The following is a 19,288-nucleotide window of genomic DNA, read 5'->3' on the forward strand; positions in this document are numbered from 1 at the left end:
TTCCTTTATATTGTCATTATATTCATTATATAATAAAACAGTAAAAAAAAAAAAAAAAAAGTTTTACCAGAGTTCAGTTCAGTTTAGTTTAAACTCCTATGTCCCTCAATGACCAATAAAGACTTTTTATTGCTAGGATACAAAATTGCAAAAAATACTTTAGCAGCAGCAGTACAGGCAATACCCAAAAGTCTGGCAGCAAAGAGGTTAATCAGTTTGTCATCAGGTCTGCATTGAAGACCCAGCTACTGTGATGCTGCACAATATGCTTGTGCTCAGCGTGTCTGTCTAATAGCAGCAGCGGTGATAAATATCCTAACCCCCCCCCCCCCCCCCTACCCCTGCTGCCAGTAACACACGGGCTCTGCAATTTCAGGAGCTAAGCACTGAACAGCTCTTTAAACTGGCCCCAGCTCTCCTTAATAAGCTGCTGTGGAGACGCCACCTCTTTATGCAGCTCTGGGCAATGCCTAATCTTGTCTAATGGAATCGCCCTCCCTGATACATATAAGCTGTAACCCTGACACTGGGGGGTAAATTGGAATGAGCGTCGGTCTCCAGCCCAGGCATGAGTCCATTGAGCGCAAGCTCACCTAAGTAACAGCAGAGCGAACAGGAGGCAACCTTGGAAAGCAAGTGACAGTTCAGCAGCTTAGACAGCGCAGTGACAGTTCAGCATCTTAGACATCGCAGTGACAGTTCAGCACCGTGGACAGCGCAGTGACAGTTCAGCACCTTGGATAGCGCACTGGCCGTTCAGCACCCTGGATAGCAGACGGTCAGCACCTTGGACATCGCACCGGATAATAGGCGGTCAGCACCTTGGACAGCACATGCCAACCCATCTACAGCTCGTCACCTGAGCCTAGGCTACTGACATCTCTTCCCAGTGCCACCCCCGAGGAGCTCATTTAGCGCACAGTGGAAATAAGAAGTCTTCTGATCCGTTTGTAAAGATGACAGACAGGAAAAGTTTGCAGAGCAGCAGAGCTGGGAAACGTAAGAAGAAGCTGTAGAGGTGGGGAAGGTGGATGGTGGCGTTTTCCTGGCTGATTTGGAAGGAAGGATGACCGGAGAAGGATGTGCACTAGCAGTCAGATCATCGGCAGTCTCCTGGTGCTCTCTGTGCTGGAGATAGGACTGGGCTTATCCAGCGTGGCAGTGGGAACTGTCACCTTCATCAGGGTCAGGAACAGGACGGAGCCACCGCCGCAGCTGGGAGACTCTTCTCCGGTATGGAGCGGGGCGTGTGTACGTTAGCCATTTCACTACCTTTATTTCTATACCCTTGTGATTAGGTTAGTCATGCATCCTATTTCACATGGACATTCCCTAAGTCTCCTGTTGCTCATTATCATTCCGGTCAAGGTGGGGTTTTAGAGAAGGGTAAACTTGCTGAATAGCTTGTACTGCATGTCTGGGTGTCCTACCTGTAGTGCTCCATAGTATTGATATAGGATTACAAATTAAACCTGAAGACCAAAAATTATTAATTTGCAGCTTACCAGACCTTAGATATGGTATCTGCATTTTTTTAAGGCTTTTCTCCTTTAGTTTCACCTGTTTATCTACCCAGTAAGGGTTCCTTCACACATGTAGCAGAGGGTTGATAAAAATAGGTGGTTTAGCCATGGCTTTACTGCCCCCCTGAATCGTATACAAAGGGTATTGTACATATGGACTAAAGGCTTGTTTATGCTGGCTGTAGTCTTTGCTACCCAAAACTGAAAAGCTCACACAACCGCCATGCAACTGTGTGCATGGTTGGATTTGAAATACGATTTTATTGACTTGGGAAATACCACATCTGAACACAGCAGGGGGTGTAATTTTTGTTATGGCTGTGAAGCAAAGCATGACAGCTGAGGCATGTGTACAACCTGCTTCAGCTGCTGTGTTAGGTTAAAGTGGTATTAAATCCAAAAGCAAAAATGTATAATGTTACCAATTCATAAGGATTTTTAAGCAGGGACCGGCTGAGATTCAAACCATGTATGGGCAGGCTGAATGTCCCCAAGTTGATCAATCAATTAACTTGGTTACAACCAGCCTGTCAGAGTTTACATGTGATTATTGCTAGCGGCTAATATAGCCACTAGCAGTAATCACTGTGGTGTTGATTTACTAAAATTGTGGAGTGCAAAATTTGGTGCAGTTGTTCATGGTAGCCAATCAGCTTCTATCTTCAGCTTGCTCAATTAAACTTTGACAAAAAAAACCTGGAAGCAGATTGGTTTCTATGCAGAGCTGCACCAGATTTTGCACTCTCCGGTATTAGTAAATGAACTCCTGTGTTCTCCCCATGGGATAGCTTTCCCCACCCCCACTGCAACAACACAAAGGCTCTGCGAGAGGGATTCCCCCATCAACACTGTATTGATGGGGAAATCAAGTGACTTTCTTTCCTGCATTACCGGCTTTAGATGTGATGGCTGTATTAATTTTCTTTTTTTTTTTTGGACTTTATTTTCACCTAGTGATCAGGCCAGTAAGTCTGTTGTTTTCCCAAAGAACAAGCTCTTTTCTAAAATGTAATTTTATGAGGCAAACCATTTGCCACTAACAGGGGTGTTTACAATGATCAGCTGTTATTTATTTAGGTAAAGCATTTATCCCAAAAGAGGAAAAACTGATTGCTGTAACTGCTTATAAAGTATTAGCTGGAGTTTGGCATCATTTTTTTTACTTTATTTAAATCTGCTAGTACACCTAGCATTCAGTTCCCCATAGATTAACAATGTTGATGTCCAAAGGTGTCTTTGTTACTCTTTCATCTAGAGTAGGGGCACAGGAGATGTGTTATTGGCCAAATCACAAGGTGAAAACAGAGAGGAAAATGCTTAAAAAGAAAACTGATGCAGGCACTACATCTAATGATTGGTAAGCTGATATAGAATACATTTTTGGGTTTAGGTTTAATATTTCTTTAAATGGGTGGTAAAATTGTGTCTCAACAGCCAATATTCACCGCCCCTTTGACACATGTGTAAACAAACTCCAAGTCTGTTGTTTTTCAGTGTCTATTGACAGAGGTGCTTACAGTTTCCAGTTTAACACATTATGTAAAACCTTTATCCTAAAATGAAACAACTACTGTTGCTGTGACTGTTTGAAAAGTGTTAGCTGGAGTTCAGCCTTAATTTGTCCATCTAAATCTTCTAATCTCCATCCAGAGTGGAGACACCAAAAGATAGGAAATGTGTTAGTGCCGGTTCACACTATTGCGATCACAGACATCGCATATGATTCGGATCACACTGCTCCTAAAATCCCATTCAATGTTTGTGCCGGTGCAAATTCAGCCATACAGTTTGTATGGCTGAATTCGCACCGCAATCACAGTGAACATGCACAGGACCCTTTTTTTTGGTCCGCAGCAAAATCGGATCGCATGGTGGTTCACACCAGTGCGATTCGATTCCTATACGAACTGTCAGATCGCACTGCGATATGCAATCTGATCTGGGGATGTCGTTAACTTCGAATTGACACCCCCAGCATATCGCATATGGCAGTGTTAACTGCCTGTGCTGCGGATGCGATGCGGGAACACGCAGTATATTCTCAGTGTTCCCGCGTCGCAATAGTTTGAACCGGCACTTACTGGCTGAATCGCTAGCAAAAATAAAGAGAAGAAGTTAAAAAAAAGAAAACAAATGCAACCACAACACTTGAGGATTGGTGAGCTGCAATATTTAAAATGTTTGTTTTGGATTGAATATCGCTTTTCCGTGTTTCCATAAGAAAAGCATATCTTAATTGTGTGTTATTTTCTATAACTTATACATCCAAAGTGTCACTTACCCATACAACGTTCATTCTAGAACTGTGCCTCCCAACCAGTGGCTGGTGAATCACATGGGGCTCATCAGACCCTTTGATATTGCCAGAGTCAATGCTTCTTAGGAAACATTGCATGACTTGCTCCCTGAACATTAAAGCATTGTATCCACTGCCCAGGATCAAGTTCATTTTAGCATGAATATTTTATAGAATTGAATTAGGTGCTTGATAGTATTATTGTTTAAATAAGGTTTTATGTGATATTTTGTTTATCAATAGCTGGAAGCCTTTTTAACCATTTGCCGAGCAGCCGCCACAGTTATACAGTGGCAGGTTCCCACGAATCGCTGTAGTGGGGAAGCCGATCCACCCCCTTCCCTGCCAGTGTCATTATTACAGTAAAAGTGCATATTTTTAGCACTGATTACTGTAGTAATGTCACTGGTCCCCCCAAAAGTGTCAAAAATGTCAGTTAGGGGTCTGATCTGTCCGCCACAATGTCACAGTCCCGCTAAAAACCGCTGATCGCTGCAATTACCAGTAAAAATTAATAAAAATGACATAAATCTTTCCCCTAGTTTGTAGACGCGATAACTTTTGTGCAAACCAATCAAAATATGCTTATTGGGATTTTTTTTATCAAAAATATGTAGCAGAAAACAAATTGGCCTAAAATGATGAAAATTTTTTATTTTTATTTTTTTTGGGGGGAATGCTATATAGCAGAAAGTGAAAACGATTGTTTTTTTCCAGAATTGACAATTTTTTTGTTTATAGTGCAAAAAATAAATATCGCACAGGTAATCAAACACCAAAAAAAACCCTCCATTTATGGGGAAAAAATGGACATAAATTGTCCATTAAAATAACGCAGTGCCGAATCTCAAAAAAATTGCCTGGTCATTAAGGGGGAAAATCTTCAGGGCCAGCAGTGGTTAATAGAGTAAATTGAAGAGCAGAAACGTAATCATATGTTAAATTTAGGCAGACAAACCAGTTAAGAAATTATCTCCTATTGGCTGCTGAAAATTAATACACTTTTATATTGCCATTGCTCTTTATACTCCCTTACTATACTATAAGGGGTTGGTTTACTAAAACTGGAGAGTGCAAAATCTGGTGCAGCTCTGCACAGAAACCATTCAGCTTCCAAGTTTTATTGGCAAAGCTTAACTGAAGAAGCTGAAGTTAGAAGCTGATTGGCTACCAAGCACAGCTGCACCAGATTTTGCACTCTCCAGTTTTAGTAAATCAACCACTGTATGTCAGATGGTGTGGTCAACCATCCCTTTGGTATATTTTAATATGCCCAAGACACCAGTAAAGGTTGCAAAACAGCAAACCAGAATATTGTATTTTGCTTTTTGTGAGGGGTTAAAGTTTATCTTAACCCTAGAATAGGGATGGGCTCTGTGTTCGAGTCAAACGTAAGTTCCACCAGATCATCAGCCTTTCGTGTGCTAGCTGAACACACAAACAAATGGGGCACTCTGCGGCAAGTTCATCTGCCGATGAGTGCCCCATAATGCACTGCACTCTTGCAGTGCATTGATTGCCGATCATTGGCCAAAGCATACACCTGACCTGTATGCTTTGGCCAATCACAGCACAATATACTGTGAGAGCCATGATTGTCCAAAGGCAGCCTGCCTTTGGCCAATCATGGCTCAGGGGCTAAGTCCATGCACCACACTATATAAGGCTGCTGCTTACACGGCAGCCTTGTATAGTGTGTTACAATGGAGGTTAGGCAGGTAGTTGGTGGATTGTAAGTTCAGCCAGTTTAGTACAGTCAGAGTAGTGTACAGCCATACCCCACTTTTAAAATGTATGTATATGTTGTAGTCCTGGGTCCCCTCCCGGTACTCACTCACCCAAGTTTGGTGTCCCCGTCACTTATAGTTCAGGAGCAGTGCCATGTCAAGGTGGCCAAGATTTCTCTTTGACGCCAATGTTAGACTGGGAGCAGTGCCATGTCAAGCTAACCAAGATTTCCCATAGATTCCAATGTTAAAGACCGGGAGCAGTGCTATGTCAAGCTGACCAAGATTTCCCATAGATGCCAATGTTAAAGACCGGGAGCAGTGCTATGTCAAGCTGACCAAGATTTCCCATAGCACTGAAAGCTGAAAATTGGTCTAGGCAGGAAGTGGGGGTGAACGTGTCCTGTATTTAAGTGATTAAGGGGAACCCTATGATAGAATTTTAGAAATTAAAAAAAAAAACAGCGTGGGTTCCCCCTCAAAATCTATACCAGACTCTTTGGGTCTGGTATAGATTTTAAGGGGGATTTCATGCAAAAAAAAAAAAAACGGCAAGGAGCCCCCCCCCCCAAAATCCATACCAGAGCCTTATCTGAGCATTCAGCCTGGCAGGTCAGGAAAGGGGGGACGAGCGAGCGCCCCCCCCCTTCCTGAACCATACCAGGCTGCTTGCCCTCAACATGGGGAGGGTGCTTTGGGGTGTCCCTTAAAGCACCTAGTCTCCATGTTGATGGGGACAATGGCCTCTTCCCAACAACCCTGGACTGTGGTTGTGGGGGTTTACAAGGGGGCCCCAGATCCTACCCCCCATGTGCCCCTACCCATTCACCAAAAAAGTGTCAAAAAGTAAGAACCACAGGAAACTGTTTTTGACAAGTCCTTTATTAAAAAATAAAAAATGCCTCCAATTCTGTGGTTGTGGCAGAGGCAGCGGTGCTGGGGTCAGTGGAGGCCCCACTTACGCTCCTTACGCCCTGACTACATCCATGAAGATGACGAATCAGGGAATTGAGGCAGGGCCTTCTGCTGGAGGCGTACCCGGCACTGCTGTCTCCCCCAATGCACCCCTGTGGATCAATCCCTTCTGCCGCACCTGTTTTAACTCCCCAATCCTGTGGCTTGGACTAAATATGATATTAAAAAGATCTCAGACTTCAGATCTCACCCTCCCTCCTTTTGGACACTTGCTCGCCACTAATAATGTCCCACCCTCCCACCTTTTTAGATACCTGCAGTTGTCCCATGCCTTCAGAGCCCAATTTCCCCCCGGGGTTTCACAGTCAGTACAACCGGATTTGGAATGTGTCTTGAGGTATGACTGCTCTGAGCGCGCCACCTCGGTCCTCCATGCCCATCTCCTCTGGCTCTCCTCTCCAGAGCTCTCTGGCCTCCATTCTCGCTGGGCCCGTGACGTTCCGGACTTGGACTCGGAGGACTAGCTGCATGTATGGGATTTTCCCTTCAAAATCTTAGTTTCCCTCAGAGATCATTTAGCTCAATATAAAATCGCTCACAGAGCTTATCTTACCCCTCACCGTTTGCACAAAATTCACGCCTCCCACTCCCTGGACTGCTGGGGATGCGGTCAGACTCTGAGCGACTTCATCCACATATTCTGGACTTGCCTGGAGCTCTCCACTTACTGGACACAGGTGTTCTCGGTTATCGCCACCATCCTACAGATTTTGATAGACCCCTCTCCTAGACTTGCCCTACTGGGCCTGTTGGATGACCTGCTGCCCAGGGTGGCTGACCGTACCCTCATGGGTCTCTTATTTTTTACGCTAGGAAAAAGATTGTGCTTCACTGGAGGCGGCGATCCAGCAGTGGAGGGCGCTGGTGGATTCGGTTATCCCACTGTACCACGACACTTACTGCCATAGAGGTTGCCCTAAAAAATATGATAGGGTCTGGAGGCGGCGAGTGATTTGGTGGGCTGCTGTCTGATCTATGGCCCTTCATTCACTCCCGCATTGCTGGTTGCCTTCCTTTGGCCATTTACCTCGGCTCTGAATTACAATGTTATTTCTCGCCCCTGCGTAGGTGAACTGCAGCTGACTGCCATGCTTACTCAACTTGTTGTACTGTGAACCTAATGCACTTGTTTGTTGTCGTGTTTTGAAAAAACAATAAAAAGATTTAAAAAATAAATAAAAAATAGTGTCCCTCTATGTAAATCCATCATCAATCATGACGCCTGCTGGAGCCAAAAAATAGAAAAGATAAAAAATGCTTCCGCCTCTTGGGAGGTGTTCCACTGAGTGCCTTCTCTCTGCTTTGACAGCTCTTATATAGGCAAAGGGCGGGGCCTCCTGGCTATGTCACCCGGTGGCACCGCCCCTTCTGACGTCACATAATGTCAAAAAGGGGTGGTGCCACCTGGTGATGTAGCCTGGCCCCTTGCCTATATAAGAGCTGTCAAAGGGGAGAGAAGGCATTCGGCGGGATGCCTCCCAATTTTTCGGGTCCGGCGAGCATTGTGATTGACGATGGATTTACTTTGAGGGACACTGTTTTTTTTATTTTTGTTAAAGGGTTCTTCCAGATTCTGATAAGCCCCCCCCCCAGAGACCCTGACAACAACAGCCCAGGGTTGTCAGGAAAAGGCCCTTGTTCACAACAACATGGGGACAAGGTGCTTTGGGGTGGGGGGGGGCCCAAAGTACCCACTCCCCCATGTTGAGGGCATGTGGCCTGGTATGATTCAGGAGGGGGGTGCTCGCTCGTCCCTCCTTTCCTGACCTGCCAGGCTGCATGCTCGGATAAGGGTCTGGTAGGGATTTTGGGGGGGGGCACGCCATTTTTTTTTTTTTCATATTTTTTATGAAACACGCTACGCTGCTTTTTTTACATTTTGGTGTGGAGTTTCCCTAAAATCTATAACAGACTCAAAGGGCCTGGTATGGATTGGGGGGGGGGCACGCCATTTTTTTTTTTCATATTTTTTTATCGGTTTTGCCGGCAGCCGGCAATACACTACAGCCATGAGCAAGTTTAAATGACATTGTTTCCTTTAGAAATGTCAGTATTGCTGCAGCAGACTCCATACATCGTACAGATGCACTACTTTACAGGCACATTATGGGGACCCTCCAGGCACAATATTTAAAGGATTTTTTTTATTTTTATTGTTTCACTTAAAGCATCATTAAAATCACTGCTCCTTTAAAAACTATTTTTTTTGCATTGATAGATGTTCCCCAGCACAGTTCCCGGGTCCCAACACACTTTTTACAGCAATAACTTGCATATAAGCCTTTAAAATGAGGACTTTTGATTTTTTATGTTCGTGTCCCATAGACTTTAATACAGTTCGTATATTGCTAGAACTTTTTCCCTGTTTGAGATGTTCTGGTGCAAATCGAACAGGGGGTGTTCAGCCCATCATTACCCTAGAATAGAAATTGATAGTTTTACAGGTTACAGCTCTCAAGATGTGTTGACTGTATTACTTTTCTTCTTTTTTTTTTCCACAGTTTATTTCCCTTTATTTTACGCACTTGACCTCTGGAAGGTTTTATGCCCTTCATCACTAGACCATTTTTAGCTATTCAGCACTGTGTTACTTTAACTGGCAATTGCTTGGTCATGCAACACTTTACACAAGTGACATTTTTTATCATTTTTTCACACAAATAGAGCTTTCTTTTGGTGGTATTTGATATCCACTGGGTTATTTATTTTTATTATAAAAAGAAAATGTGCTGGCAGTGATAGGGCTGATCATGCTAACAATGCATTTTTGCGCACACTATACTATACTATTGGGGACACGAGTATAGTTCTGACTCTGACTGTGACCAGGATACAGTCCTGTAAAAACACTATGCTAGTAATGGCGTGATCAGCGACCTATAGTGTGACTGTGATAATGTGGCGGGCAATCAGGGACTGGCACTAACTGACACTGGCAGGGAGGGATGCTAAATAACGTTAACTGATGCTATCTGACGTCGCTAGTGACACTAATACAATGATCAGTGACAATGCTGTACGCTGTCACTGTACTAATGGCACTTGTTGGGTGACAGGGGTGATCAGGAGGACAATAAAACGATTAACTGTGTGCCTAACAAGTGTATGTGTGCTGATTTTACCCACAGACTGTCTGGCTGGCATTTTTTCCTGATTTTATTTATGAACAGTAAGCGAAATCAGGGAGAAAAAACCAGCCAGACCTGTGTTGTGTTTACTAACACACACAAATCTGTGTTGTGATTGGACACAGCAATCAGTAGGTTCACAGCTAAAATCATTGGCTGCGATCCTGCTATTGAACTCATGTTGAGTCCAACCACAGCATAAGAGGCAGGGGGTGCCCTCATGCCTGTAAACCAGGAAGTTTGGCACAACATACGGGTATGTCGTTGTGCCCAGTGGAGCCACCAGCCTGCAGTAAAATTACTACTGGATGGTCGACAAGTGGGTAACCAACTAACCCTGCCATGAACTCACTTCACTTCCTGTTCTAGAATGACAACCATACAGAGCAATGCTGTCACCCAGGGAGTGTCTTTTGGACTACATAACATTGTGTTTGAACTACATAACACCTCTCTTTCTTCTCCATAACAAGGGAGGTGTTTTGTAGTTCATGGAGTTGGCAGGAAACAATGCTTACTGATAACAGCTCAGAGACTGAGAGTACAGGAAATCATCAGTTAGTAAAATTGATCAGCTACTTTTTTTGCACTTGTCAAACAGATTCCCGTAACAAAACACTTTCAGTTATATACCTAAAATAACAAAATGGAATAAGTAAGAGAAATTTACTGTGAGTATTTACTGGCGCTTTAACCATGAAAAGAGCTGTGTTTTTCAGCCAGTGGCTGGTGAATCACATGGGGCCCATAGGTCCTTCTGATGTTACCAGAGGCAATGCTTCTTAGGAGGCATTGCAAGACCTGTTCTCTGAACATCAGAATATTGTATCCACTGCAAGTTCATTTTGCATGAATATTTTATATAATTGAATTAAGTGTTTAATGGTGTTCATTTTTAAATAATGTTTTGAGTGATACTTTATTTATTAATAGCTGGAAGCCTCTTTAACAGCAAAGTTCAAATGGCAGTAATCCATAATGATCATATGTCTATTTTAGGCTGGATAACAAGTTAATAACTGATTTCCTATTGGTTGCTGTAAATTATTACACACATTTGCATTGCTCTTTATACTGTTTTACCATATGTTAGTTGGTGTGGCCCACCAAAGGTTTAAAAACACTAACTGCTCTGACACACTGCTCCGACATGGAAGTCGGAAGACTTCAAGCCTGACTTTGCCCTACGATTTCATGTCCAACTTCCATGCAACTTCAACGAACAGGATCTGACTTTGATTTGACAATACAAGGCCCTTTGAGTCTGTTACCTTGGGGGGGGGGGGGGGGGGGAATCCCACGCCAAAATTAAAGAAAAAAAAAAAAACACAGCTTGGCCTTCAGTCTGGTATGGATTTTAGAGGAAACCCCCTCTAAAACAATCTGATGCTGTGGTCTCGCCCCCTTCTCTCTCAGCCCCCCTGCCACGAGGGTTCTTGTTCCTGTTATAGGGTGACAACTCTCTGTCCCGGTCCCTATTGTGCCATTGTTTTTATTTTGCTGTGGGGTTCCCCTTCAAGATCCTCAGAGCACAAGTCCCATGCCACAAGTTGGATCAGTTAAGATGATGATCTGACTTTGATCTGACTTCAGTGATATTAAATGGGCTGAAGTTGGACCAAAGTCAGACCAAAGTAGTGCAGAGACCTTTTTCAAAGTCTGACCGACTTGTGTCGGACCAGATAAGATGGCTGTCATAGGGAACCATTAATTTATACATGTCATGCGACATGTTTTCCCAAAGTCGGAGCATATGTCGTACCAGTGTGGACCGGGCCTAAACCAGAATATTGTATTGTGCCCTATAAAATCCCCTAGTCTTTCTTTCTTTCTTTCTTTCTTTCTTTCTTTCTTTCTTTCTTTCTTTCTTTCTTTCTTTCTTTCTTTCTTTCTTTCTTTCTTTCTTTCTTTCTTTCTTTCTTTCTTTCTTTCTTTCTTTCTTTCTTTCTTTCTTTCTTTCTTTCTTTCTTTCTTATGCTATGCATGCATTTTTGTCTGTAGTTAATGGGTTCCAAATATGGCAATTATATAAAAACCTATATTTTAATTTTACATAACCTACAAAAAAGCAATGTTTGATATTTTTAGCCCACCTAGTTTCCATTTATGTTATGCTGTTGTAACTTCACATAAATGTCTTGACAGGTCTGGTAAGTATAAGGCACTTGAAATTCTGACGGTGCAGTATGTTACAGTTTAAATGAAGAAAGACATCTGCTTATTGGTTTGTTTGCTTATGTCATGCAATATGGTATCATTGTTATGTATTACCAGGTCAGGGCACATGCAGTACAACAACCTGATAAAATATTGCAATACCATAAACATATCTGGTAAGTTTTATGGGATCTCACTCTGATTAGATCCATAGGAGTGATGCTAAGCTAAAACATGAACTGCATACCTATGAGAGGGAAAGCTGAGGTGCCATTTTAGTAGGTGGCTCTTAATTACCCCAGCCAAGCTTCCTGATTATTTAGGTGACACAAGAAAACCTCCTCTATAACTGTGTACATGTGCCAATGTGATCAAATGCTCTATATGATAAGTGGATAAGAACTTTGTAACAATATCATGGAGCAGCCTATACATTTACTATTTATGGCAATATATATGGAAAACAACTTTTGCTGATGATCTATGTGAGTATGGGCACCTTATGCGTGAGAATCTGCACCAGAAATCTTTTGAATACTGATCTGAATTACCAGGAAATAAACATAATTTTTGAGTTCTTTTATTATCGCCCCATGTTGGTTTTCAACAAAATACATGCAATACATTTCAATTTTGGTAGTGAACCAAAAGGAAATTGCAGACCTCCAGCTGTTCCTCAACCTTGGAATGTCTTCAATAAATAGTCCATAAAACTCTTTGTATAGCGCATAGTTTCCAAAGGGACATGATAATATTAATTATAGAGATAATTAATAGCATATATTAAAACTATAATAGTTGCAAAATAATTATTTTTCACCTAGTGGCATAAACAATTTTACATTGTCACTTTTAAAATAGTAGATTTTCCCAGCACTGTTATATGGGGCTGAGGGTATATGCTATCGAATGTGCAATTATCTACAATAGTGGGTATTGCTAGCATAATTTAGGGAGTGGCAGGAGGTACTGGAGAGTTGGATGCTGGAATATGATAGTAAGCTATAGGCACCAGTGGACAGGATAAGGGGAGGGTTTAGAATTATTTTTTAGTAAAGATTTGATGATGAACTAAAGTATTAAATTACCTTTAGTTGCCCCTTCACACCTGAGTGTTTTGTCAGGCCACTTCCAAAGTGTGACAGTGCTCTAGATGAACAATTCCAAAACTCTTAATGGAAAAGTTTATGCCTGAGTGTTGTATTACTGGTCACCTTTTGCATGAAGCTCAAAAATGTACATGAGCATCTTTAAGACTTTAAGAATGGAATGTTATGGTCCCATAGACTTTATTGTTAGCTGTTTAAAAATATTTGTTTTTATCTTCCTTTTTTTTAGGCACTCCATTTTAAGAGTTTACCAGGCCAAAAATGATCAACTATTCTTTTGTACTCCTGGAGAGATTCATGCTTACTGCTTAAGTGTGATGGGGGTATTAGATTACTTAAAGCGGAGTTCCACCCAAAAGTTGAACTTCTGCTTTAAGGCCTCTTGATCCCCTGACATGCCACATTTGGCATTTTTTTTTTTTGGGGGGGGGGGGGGTACCTAGATTTGACAGGTACCCACTCCCACTTCCACTCGGGCTGCCTAGGCAGCTCAAGCTTAATTTCTCCTCTCCCCCTCCCTCCCTGCAATCTTCTGGGACATGTTACAGGTCCCAGAGGATTGCCTGTCCACTCTGGATGTGCAGGGCGACTCTTGCATGCGTGGTGCGCACCTGGCTGTGAAACCACAAGCTGTCACAGCTGGGTGCCCACACTAGTGATGCCGGCGCCACAGGGAGAAGAGGGAGAGGACCGAGGCTCCTGCTCCTGACAGCTGAGTGTGTGTTTATTAAAAGTCAGCAGCTACACTTTGTGTAGCTGCTGACTTTATATAAACACAAAAACATGTGAAACTCTGCTTTAAACTGAGAGAGAAGGTTTGAGTAAGAAGCAATAAATACCCTGAGACTGTAAAATAGAAAGGTCTTTAATTTCATAGAATACTTATATATTTTAAAAGCTATAATTAGGAAGAAAGGGATACATTAGGAGACAAATTAATTCTCTTTACTTTTCAACATGAAACCTTTGTATAATTATTGCAATCCCAGAAATCAACCTCAGAACAAAAAATTAGTGTATGATGTCTACACTATAGGTATACAGTACATATTATCCAGAGCCTCGTATCTTTTTGTTTAGACCTCAGGATCAGCAGTGAAAGAGGGTGATTTATTATTTTTTTTTATAATTAATTAATTTTATTTGTATAATTGTTTTCCAAATTTTCATTCCTCATGAAGGAGTTAGTTGTGGTCAATAGTACTGATCCAGTTTACCCCTGCATCGATGCAGTAACAGATCATTTATGATATTCATCTATTGCTTGGTGTTATGAGCAAGCACATTTTGCTTTGCCCTGCTCAAATGTGGCTCAAAATGACATCACTGGATTTCCTCTTTAAGCACATTACAGAAACATTTTGCAACTGAGCTCTGTTTTGAGCACTTTGTAGCACTGTCTGCCACAGACAATCAATGTTTCTGACATGCAAGTACAAGTAAAGCCTAACTGAATAACATTTCCTTTTTTCATCATCCTTTGGTGCCTCTCAGTGCAGCCTGTGTCACGTACCTGACGGCTGAGCCTGATGTGCAGAGGGAAGGCCTCTTGTACAACCCCGGCTCCGGGACCACCGATGTTGAGACAGTGGCCGCAAGAGCGTGGTGATGTAAGGGTGCCTGGAATGTCCTTCAGATGGTGGAGTATCACCAGGGTAAACCAGAAGGTAACAGCAGGTAGGCAGAACTGGCAGACTTAAGGCTGATGACAGCAGGCTGGTGGCAGCAAGCAGGTGCATGCAGAGCGGGAGATACTGGAAGCGAGGTCAGACAAGCCGGGTCAGTAACAGATGATCAATAGCTGGCTTTAGGCAGAGAATATCTGGGGTTCAGACAGAGATCGGCAACGTAAGTGCAGGCAGATGGGCACAGACAAAAGGAAAGTCCAGATACAGGCCAAGGTCATGGTTGGAGAGATGCAGGAGAAGTCAAGGGCAAGCCGGGTCAAACACAGAAGAAGCTGGATCAGGTTTCAGAACTCAGGTACAGCTGCAGATCAGACAGCGAAGCCCTAATGAAACTGCTGCACTTATATATGGTACTTTGGTGCCAACGTCTATTGGTGTGTACGTGTGCGCGTGTTTGCACATATTTGTGCGCATGCGCACATTAGCATATCTAGAACGCTGGGTATTTGCGCGATCACGCATGCGCATCCGCGTTCGCCTTTGGCAAATAACAGTACTGCGGCCAGTACGTTCCTGACAGCCTGATCTCCTTCAGTCTCTTTGGAACCACTTCTTGTCTACAACTCCACTAATAGCAGCAAGGCATGTCTCATGTCGGGTTTCATGATGGTTACAATAATGGATCATATTTTGTGCAATGTGTATTGAAATGACCCACTTAGAGTCTCCGTCAGCGGCCAAAGTGGAATGGTGTTAATGCATAACAAAAAGTATGTCATCAGCACACCAAGGATTTCCAGGTCCAAAGCTTTATTCAGCATCACATCATAGTTACAGAAGCAATGTTGTGGAGCCAGGTAGGACCCCTTCATCAGGCATGAATGACGAAGGGGTCCTGCATGGCTCCGAAACATCGCTTCTATAACTATGGTGTGAATACTGAATAAAGCTTTGAACCCACTTTGGAGATCCGTGGTGTGCTTGTGACATACTTTTTGCTTTGAATGTCTTCGCTTCCCAGTTGGTGTTCGCTGTAGCCAGATTTACACTCACAGCCATTTTTAAGGAACGTGTACATTCTGAATAGTGTGTTTAAATAGTGACACTGCAGAAGCTCAATTAGGAAAAAGGGACTGAACATTGTCATTCTGTAAAAGAAAGTGCCTAAATAAGGATGTCAATGAAATATTTAAAAATATAAAAAATTACTTTGGAAATTACTTTAACATGTTAAAACTTATATCAATTTTCAATTATTTGGTTTGGGTCTACATTAACAGCCCCCAGGACCAACTACAACTGCTGTGACTGGGCACCGTTTTAAAATGCTGCTGAGACAAACAAATGTTATTAAATGTATTTAATAGGGTGCCTGAGAATCAAGTGGTTAACCTCAGTGCTTCATTAAAATCTAATCTTAGAAGGTTATAATTATGAAGATTTAAATTGCATTTCAAAAATACCTATTTGGTGCAATTTTCCTATACATGTGCCCATTAAATTCAACTAAATAATTATTTTCTGTGGAATTATCCAGGAAAAAAATATTTTTTTTTAATAAAAAGAGATTGCTTATGCCAAAAATGAATGCAACATTGTTTATAAAACACATAACTTAGTCAAAACCAAAAATAATGCTCACAGTGGTGTAGTGGTTAGCACTTTGTCCTAGCAGTAAAAGGGTTGCTGGTTCAAATCCCAACCATGACACTACCTGCCTTGAGTTTGCATGTTCTCTCTGTGCCTGCGTGGGTTTCCTCTGGGTGCCCCGGTTTCCTCCCACACTCTAAAGACATGCTGGTAGGGTAATTGGATCCTGTCTAAATTGGCCCTGCTATGTGTATGTATGAATGTGAGTTAGAGACTAGGGATGATCGAACTTTTGAAAAATTCGGTTCGGCCAGAACATCCGAACTTCCCGAAAGTTCGGCCCGGATTTCAGAACCCCATTGAAATCAATGGGACCCGAACTTTGGTAATCAAAAAACACCATTTTTAAGCCCTAAAACCCAATAAATGCCCCTAAAAAGTCCCTAGGGTTCTGGGTCATGCCCCATTAACTATTAATCACACAAAAAAAAGTTTTTAAAAATTGTCATTTTTGATAAAAAAAAGCCAATTATTGAAAAAAAAAAAAAAAAAGAGAGATTTTTTGATTTTTACTTTGGATTTCAGATCTGGGGAGTCTAAAAAGTGTACATGTGACGTTTCAGCTCTGTAGCATGTCCAGAACCATAAAAAAAAGATTGTTTGTATTAGAACACTTTCAGCTCAGGAGGTTAGCTTCTCTTCTCGGTTTTCACACCTTGCCGGTTTCAAAGCAGGCATTTTTTTGGGTTCTTTGCAGTCAGGAAAAACATCTGAACTTGTGTATAGTGGTACTGTGCACAAGTTCTGATGTTTTGCCTGCCTCCAAAAACTCCCAAAAAATGCCAGCAAAAACACACCTGGGCATTTTTTTTTTTGACGCTAGCGTTTTTTTTGGCATTTTTTGGGGTTCTTTTGAGGCAGGCAAAACATCTGAACTTGTGTATAGTGGTATATATACACACATAATTATATGTATATAGACACCTAGCCATATATAGGTGTGATAGTAGCAGAAATATATTACTGTAAATGATTTCATTAGCGCAAGCATATATTTCTGCTACTATCACACCTATATATGTCTAGGTGTGTATATAAATATATGTATGTGTGTATATACACCACTATACACAAGTTCAGATGTTTTGCCTGCCTCCAAAACCCCCCAAAAAATGCCAGCAAAAACACACCTGGGCATTTTTTTTTGACGCTAGTGTTTTTTTGGCATTTTTTTGGGTTCTTTTGAGGCAGGCAAAACATCTGAACTTGTGTATAGTGGTATATATACACACATAATTATATGTATATAGACACCTAGCCATATATAGATGTGATAGTAGCAGAAATATATTACTGTAAATGATTTCATTAGCGCAAGCATATATTTCTGCTACTATCACACCTATATATGTCTAGGGGTATATATACAGACATATATGTGTATATATACCCCCTATACACATGTTCAGATGTCATGTCTGACATCAAACATGTCCTCAAAAAAGCACTGGCAGTGGCAGCCCCTGCAGCATGAAAAATGCTTGGCTGGTGAGAAGCCATATGCCTGTCCCGAAGCAACTCCCCGAAGCAACTCAGAGAAATGATCATTTCTCTATAGTGGTCACCCTGCTATGGAAGGGTTTTGTCACCCTTCCATAGCAGTCACTGTCAGTTAACCCTACACTACACTACGGTCCCTTTACACTTAACACTTTCCCTACAGAAACTAAATTTTTGAAGCTAACTTAAGTGTAAAGGAGCACTCTAACTACACTAGATATCCCTTTCCTCACACTAAAAATAGCTAAATGACACTTAACACATTAGAACAGAACAGCATTCCACTCTCTTCCATGTCCCGTACAAGAATGCTAGGAATTTGGCGGGGGCGATCTTATATACTGGGGGGCGTATTCACTAATGATTGGTCTAGGGACCCCCTAGTCACTCCAATCACATTCCTAGCATTCTCCTGCCCCCTAAATTGGCTTTTGCTAATTGTTCTGGTCCAATCACGGGCTTTTAAAGCCCATTTCCTGAAGCATTGCATTTTGGTCGGTTCTGGTTGCCGAATTCCGAACTTTTTGGGAAAAAAGTTCTAAATTCGGCCGAACCTCGAACACCCAATGTTCGGGCCGAACCGATGGTGGACCCGATCCGTTCGATCATCCCTATTAGGGACCTTAGACTGTAAGCTCCTTGAGGGTAGGGACTGATGTGAATGTACAATGTATATGTAAAGTGCTGCTTAAATTGACAGCGCAATATAAGTATCTGAAATAAATAAATAAAATAATGCACTAAGGAGCTTAGCCTATGGTCCCAGGACCTACACAAAGAGGACAGTTTAAGAGCACAGATTGATGTGGCAAGGATCCATAGTTTCTTTCAGAATAACATTTGAGGACTTTTAAAAATCTAGCTGCAGTAGAGTTCATAAATCTCAGACTGAAGTAACTAGACAAAGTTGTAGCTGCTTAATAAATCAAAGTACATGCAAGCTGTACAAGCCAGTGGTTCCAGCATTAAAATAGATGTGTAGTTGTGCCCAGTATGAACCCTCTGACCTCAATGCCTAACACTAACAGATTAATGTAACTGTTTATGATAGGTACATGAATCAGCCACAGGCACGGATAATTTTGGTCTGTGACTTCCTTTATAATTTCCCACCATAGTTTATTAAAGAACTGAGTGTCAGAAACAGTTGCTGTTTTTTTCAAATAAAATTATTTCTGGAATATCAGCTCTGCTGATCGCCTGCACCCTCTTTGTAACCTCTTTCTGTCTACATGCATGCTGCAGTCCAGAAACTCAGTGCAGATTTCCTGATGATGACAACAGTACACCATACCTTTGCAGTGTGCATCAGCCCCGCTGCTTGTAGTCTCTATTGTGAGAGCGTGTGACAATGCAGAAGAACACTTGGGAGAAAGGGAAAGAACTCTGAAAGCACATAAAAGGAAGTACCTGCACAAAGTCCTTTATGTAGGATCAGTTTGTATTATTGTAATGAAATCTGCAGACTTTAAAAATATTAAAGCGGAGTTCCACCCAAAAGTGGAACTTCCGCTTTAAATAGTCCTAACCCCCTGACATGCCCAGAGATGTATAGTAACGAAGTAGAACTACTTAAGTACTGTACTTAAGTACCG

At 42.0% G+C, this 19,288-nt stretch overlaps 1 protein-coding gene across 4 annotated transcripts in view; it reads left to right on the forward strand.

Annotated features, from left to right (window-relative positions):
• Window positions 1-858: 858 nt before the first annotated feature.
• Window positions 859-19,288, forward strand: part of TMEM196 (transmembrane protein 196) — a 77,014-nt gene continuing 58,584 nt past the window's right edge. For 2 of the 4 annotated variants that reach the window (XM_082259843.1, XM_082259845.1), the window contains exon 1: window positions 859-1,251. In XM_082259843.1, coding sequence (XP_082115969.1) covers window positions 1,081-1,251 — 171 coding nt within the window. In that variant the 5' untranslated portion in view covers window positions 859-1,080. Of the gene's footprint in view, window positions 1,299-19,288 lie in introns of all 4 variants that reach the window. The other 2 variants (XM_082259844.1, XM_082259846.1) reach the window with 2 other exon arrangements.

This window comes from Pelophylax lessonae (assembly GCF_965119305.1).
Source record: "Pelophylax lessonae genome assembly, chromosome: 5".
NCBI lineage: Eukaryota > Metazoa > Chordata > Amphibia > Anura > Ranidae > Pelophylax > Pelophylax lessonae.